The following is a 6597-nucleotide window of genomic DNA, read 5'->3' on the forward strand; positions in this document are numbered from 1 at the left end:
TTTGCCACAAACACTCCTATTCATACACTTGAAACACTCAAACTCTTATTATAACACCTGGCTCTCGTCCATGTACCCGGGAGATCTACAGCGCACACACTACATTGCTCTCTAATCCTAATTACATGTGGCAGTGTGTGAATTACTGCTTGTGTGTATGTGTGCATATATATGTATATGAGAGAGGGGAGGAGAGATTGACGAGATAATGAGAAAGTGAGAAAGGGATAAAGATAGATGGATTAAAGACGTGCATGCATCACGCCGCTATAGGCAATTCAGCTCAGCTCTTTGTTTCATTCTGATCCACGTATAGAAAATGTCACGGCTCTGAAAGGAACATTTGCTCAAATTGGATTTTTTTTCCTAACAAGCCTGTTTACTCATGACACGCTGTTTGTGAGCGTGATTTCCTCTGCACATGATCCATTTTTTTTTTTTAAAAACTGTGAAATCCTTACTTTTTCTGACCTTTTGCCTTTCCCTAAATCATCACTATGGTTTCATGATCATTCCTGATTAACTCTGCTACACAACACAAAACAGACCTCTCCTTTTTAGAGCTCTATAAATAACACTGATTTCTGTTTCCTCTTCCCCCCCCCCAACACATGAAAGGGGTTTTTCTTTCTGGCCTCCTTTTCTTCTGCATGTTTCACGGCTGAAAGTGGGTTAATGAATCAGTCACAAGGACACAGTATTGACTCTCGGCTGTAGATTACTACGGTATGCTAATGAGGGATCACTTTGTCCCGAATAGGCCTGCTTATATAAGAGCAGAGGAGTCAGAGGAGGCTGAAAAAAATAAAATTACCATAAACATAAATGTAAACAATCATGAAACATCCTGAAAAAAAACCTGCACGAGGAGCAGCAGCTATGTATGACGTCATCGGATGTTATGAAGACAAACAGTGAAACCAGTGTGACCAAAAAGGAAGAACTTTGAGGTGTTTTTTTGCTCCGACAAGTCAACAGCAAATCATCATCCACGTGTGATCTGATATTTATTAAAAACATTTTTGTTCAGTTTTACATCGTTTCAACATATTACACACATCGGTTTGGCAATCGATCATCGAGGAAGGCATCCCGCTAACATGGAACCCACATCCCGGTGTCAAAAAACATCAGTGTCGGTTTTCTGGCGTTTAGCCTTTTAAAAACCGAACTTCACAGTAACACCGGAGTGAGACATGGAGCCTGAACGCACCACACACTCACGCTCTCACACACACACACACTCACACTCACACACACTCACTTACACACACATTGTAGAAAAATAGAGTGATCACTAATAGAATCCAGTTTCACCTGATTCAAGACTTTTTCCATACAAAAAAAACAAAAAACAATCTATTAGCAATTAAGTTCAAAGACAAGCACAATATAACCAGCCTATATATACAGCCTATAAATATTTATAGGCTTTGAACATGACATATTATATAGGCTATTTTGTCAAAGAGTCCTGAATATCTTTTACACAAGAAGAAAAAACAATATAATGTGCCATGTGTGTGAAAACATCTTGATATATATAGTAGCAGCATCTGAATATTTTGTGAGTTTTGGACACTTATGAAGCAGAATGATGGAGCAGAAGAGCACCTCTTTTTATAAACTACACTTGGAGCACCGCTGCTTGGGAATGTACCATCTCATGTCTGTATTGCTGCAGCCAGTTCCTGAGCTCGGAGATCCGGTATCCTTCCGGACCTCTACCACCCTGGTACACCACTCTCTCGTCCATCACGATGTAAAGTCTCTCGAAGTAGGCTCCGTACGCCGCGTTGGACGAGTTCTCCATATTATCCACCACCACTTTGCTACCAGGCGCCTCTGCGAGCATCAGCTGCGCGGCTCGGAGTCTATCCTCCAGGCAGCGGTGCTTGGGGATCTGGTACGGCGCGTCGGAGCTCACCCAGCCGTCCGACGGATGCGCCTCCTCGATGTACACAACTAAGAAGTCCGCAATGTCCGCGTACTGGCTCACGACGCGCTGGAACGCCGTCAGACGCGTCATGAACGGCGGTCAGGAGCAGCTGCCGAAGTTGAGGATGAGCGGTCGTTTGTCTCTCATGCAGTCCAAGAGCCGGACCTGTCGTCGCTCTTGCACCAGCATCACCTCGGTGTTTGGAGCCGCGCGTCCGAGGTGCGCCGATTTGAGAAAGTCCAGTTTCTGTCCGTACCACACGGCTCTGAGGGACTCCAAGGTGAACATCTTGTTGGAGTCGGAGACGCACACCGGAGGGTCGTCCGGACTGTCCTGCTGCTTTTCACCCATTTTCAGAAACACTTTTTTCCTAATGCATAAGAAATCCAAGAGCCAGAGCATGACTGCGGCCAGGAGGAACCGAGGAAGGAGCATCAGACACAGGGCTGAGTGCTTCAGAGCCCTCGCCATCTGGACACCTCCAGAGTCGTGCATCATCTCTCTTTTTCTTCCTTTCCTCCTCTTTTTCCTTTCCTGATAAAGGATGCGACTATACCGCTGGGCCGGCTGAGAAAAAGAAGACACACACAACAAGTACTTAGTCACCTTTACTTATTGGAGAAAAAACTATCTGACGCACGCAGGCACTCTTTTTATAGGTACAGCTAGAGCATTTGAATAATGGGGGGAAAAAAAGAAAAAGAAAAGGGAAGAGGAGAAAAAAACAAAACACGCCCACTCACATGGTGGGGATTACCTCCAGTCCACTCTGGGTTTTTAAAGATCCACACAGAGAGAGACAGAGAGAGAGAGAGAGAGAGAGAGAGTGTGTCTTCAGTCCAACATCTAGATAGATAAAAACATGACACATTGGTGTTTTTTATTATTATACCACTGTGCTGTGAGACACTTAGGATTAGTTTTAATTGGCTGTGGTTGAACGCACGGTGAAAGTCCTGAAAGGGAAAAAGGGAAAAAGAAAAAGAAAAACATTTTCGCTTCTCTCTTTTTGCCTGTGGACTCAGATCTCTATCTCTCTCTGTGGCCACTAGAAGGCGCTGGACTCATACAAGACTGTATGACTGTATATATCCAGGCTTGGATGACTCATTCACTGAGCTGCTGCTATACAGAGGCCCCTGGACACCTTGAGGAGGAATACAAGGCAGTATAAACCTGCCACCACTGGTTTTTCTAAAGTGAAAGATATTCAGCACATTAAAGTTTTTGAACCCATGTCCTGTAGTAGTGTATTTATCGCCTATTTCCTTACCCGTAACCTGTTTATTTTGTTTTATTACCCATAACCTGATTGTGTGATTGTATAAGTCTACTCGACATACATTACATATACTAGGCCTACAATACAAATAGTGCACTGTACAGTGTATATATTTTGGATTTGCACCTTATTATTATTGTTATCTTTGACTTTTATATTTGCGCTGTTACCAGTCTGTTATCTTATCTTATCTTATCTTATCTTATCTATTTAGCACTGCTCGACACTCATCTGCCAAAATCTAAACAAAAATGTGCATTAATACCTTCACAAAGGTGTATATTAAGGCTGTCAATCGATTGATTACCGCGATCAATCGTATGATTGACCATGATTAATCGAAAATTAATCACACATTTTTTTATCTGTTCAAAATGTACCTTAAAGGAAGATTTGTCAAGTTTTAAAATACTCTTATCGACATGGGAGTGGACAAATATGCTGCCTTATGCAAATATATGTATATATTTATTATTGGAAATCAATTAACAACACAAAACAATGACAAATATTGTCCAGAAACCCTCACAGGTACTGCGTGTAGCATAAAAAATATGCGCAAACCATAACATGGCAAACTGCAGCCCAGCAGGCAACAACAGCTGTCAGTGTGTCAGTGTGCTGACTTGACTATGACTTGCCCCAAACTGCATGTGATTATCATAAAGTGGGCATGTCTGTAAAGGGGAGACTCGTGGGTACCCATAGAACCCATTTACATTCACATATCTGGAGGTCAGAGATCAAGAGACCCTTTTGAAAATGGCCATGACAGTTCTCCTTGCCAAAATTTAGCGCAACTTTGGAGCGTTATTTCGCCTCATTCCTCACAAGCTAATATGACAAGGTTGGTACCGATGGCTTCCTTAGGTTTTCCAGTTTCACTCTTCTAAAACCCTACAACCGCTGAAAGATCAATTGCGTTCATGTGTTAAAGATATTAGTGGCGTTAAAATGCATTTGCGTTAGCGTGTTATTATCGCGTTACCCTGTGTATATTTAACATTTATGGCAGGACTACTGTATTGGATTATATTTTATATATATATTTTTATATTGGATTGTTCTGTCCAATCTACCAATTAAGGATTTGGAGTTAATTCAAGTTTATTTGCAGATAAGTTTTGATTACTGTTTCATTGCCAAATTTAAGTAAAGAGTCTGGCATCTCTCGCCAAATTCAATTGTCAACTCTGTGGTAAATGAATCATTTGTAATTGCCTCTGTCCTTTGCTCATTCCATCCTTTTTTGGTGTTTGGTGTTTTCTCAATTTCAGTGGGACATACCTGGTAAATTAAAAAGTATGATCTAAACGTCAGTCACATCACCTCACCCCCAACGTTAGTCTTTTCATTACCCTGGGGTTGCCAGGCAACCAGCGGAAACATAAGACCACGTAAGACCACAATGTCTGTTTTTAACACTTCGGTTTTTGAATGGATCAAACAAATATAATTACAAAATAACATGCTAATTTGTGAGCTTTAGATGTGCTGTGATGCGGATTTTGTTATCTTTGGACAGAGCCAGGCTAGCTATAACCCTGTTTCCAGTCTTTTAATGCCAAGCTAACTGACTGTAGCTTCATGTTTAAAACTGTAAACCTCCTGCAAAACAACAGCAAGCAGCTCAAATTTGTCTTACCTGAGAGTGTTTGTTTAAAAACCTGTCTGTCAGACTTGCCTCGTTTGACTTCACTGTGACCTCTTGGTTTGTACAATGTAACAGATAAAGAACCAAGGAGCCAAACCCAAGAAAATAGGATTCATGTTGTGATAAACTGAATATTTTTCTGAGAACTACACCTGCAAACGCAGCACAGACGTCCAGGCTGACCGGAGTCACCTGGGACTGTTTAGCAGCTGTGGCACTGGACGCCTCTGATGGTTTTTAAAGACAGCAGCAGACAAACTGGTGAGAAATGGCCGTAACAAACCAGATGTGCAACAAGCTACACGTCAGACGTCTCGGCTTCTTTTACACAAACATCTGCGAGTGTGAAGTTAGTTTGTTTTGTAAACAAAGTAATAGAAAAGGGATGGGATGCCAGGCGCCATCCACTCCCAAAGTAACTGGCCACATTCAAAGCAAGATGTGGTATCAGAAAGTTAGCTGCATGTGTTTCACACATAAGAAGCTTTTACTACTTAGCACGTTGGATTTAATGACAAACATTGTGTAACATACTTTTATATCTTAGTTATATAATGTTATATAATGCATGGTATTATACATGAAAACTCAAACATTATTTGTCCTTTTCACACTGTCACAGTTTGATCCTGTTTAAAAACCAGCCGATTGGATTTACCTCTAAACATTAAAAAGGAGACATTAATCAAAAGGCCACTCTTCTGAATGAAATACATTTGATTTTCTTCATTATGTCATGAATTAGTCACAGCCCGAAGTGGTTTAACTGTTGTCCTGTGACAGGGTGGAACAAAAACAACTCTGACGTCAAAAAATAAGAACTTTGTGCCTGAGCTTGCGAAAAAATGTTTTTCTTGCACGTCTGACAGCATTTTACATTGTGCAATTTAAAACCATATTGGGTGACGAAAGATTGTGAAAAACAACGGACAAACATTTTCTATGGAAATGGATGTGACTCAGATGTACGAACGGACATGCTCCCTCAGGCAGCAAAGATCCAGCAAACTGATGACACACTGTTTTTTATCTCCCCTATCGTTCTAACTCCAGTCTGCAAACTCCATTCATTCCATCCCAGTCTTAACATGATCTGAATCTACAATATGACGCACTTTGTGTGTACATAAGCTTTACATATGACAGCGGTATTAAAGAGGCTTAATTAATTTAAACACTTGTTACAGAATGAAGGGTGATGATATAACTGCTGCCAGTGTTGTTTTGGGCTGTGGCCATCGAGACTGAAAGGACACAATGTCCAAAACGTGTTTTCTATGAGATGATCTAAGGTGTACACTTGCAATTGCTAAATATTGAAAGCAAATATTAGCCAACAGATTATTACGAAATTTCTTATCTGATGTAATATCATACTACTGTTGTCATTTATCCTGAAGGTCATTGAAGTGCTGCCAAACAAGGTGTTTACTGTAAAAGTAAGAAACGCCACCCATCAAGTACAAAGAGTGTCTGATGTTGACGCCTGCAATAGAGAAACACTTAGCTCTCTATAATCAGGGTTTCCTGTGAATCTGGTTTCTCCAAACCAGTCTGTTCAATTTCTGCAGGGATCTGGATTAGATCACTGGCGTCTTTTTGTTGTTTACACCCCGACTAAAATAAGAAAAGAGCATGTGTGTGCTGGCTTGCGGAGAAGCCCTGGCCAGTGTCGGTTACTAGGGTTGAATGTGATTTTCCCAGAATCATTAGGATCTCTTA

At 41.1% G+C, this 6597-nt stretch overlaps 1 protein-coding gene across 1 annotated transcript; it reads right to left on the bottom strand.

The window, feature by feature from the left end:
* Positions 1-990: 990 nt before the first annotated feature.
* LOC141756189 (thyroxine 5-deiodinase-like) lies at positions 991-2719 on the bottom strand. The gene has a single exon (XM_074615742.1). The coding sequence runs from the start codon at positions 2435-2437 to the stop codon at positions 1628-1630; it is 810 nt and encodes a 269-aa protein (XP_074471843.1). The 5' UTR covers positions 2438-2719; the 3' UTR covers positions 991-1627.
* Positions 2720-6597: the final 3878 nt, after the last annotated feature.

This window comes from Sebastes fasciatus, chromosome 18 (assembly GCF_043250625.1).
Source record: "Sebastes fasciatus isolate fSebFas1 chromosome 18, fSebFas1.pri, whole genome shotgun sequence".
Classification (NCBI taxonomy): Eukaryota; Metazoa; Chordata; class Actinopteri; order Perciformes; family Sebastidae; genus Sebastes; species Sebastes fasciatus.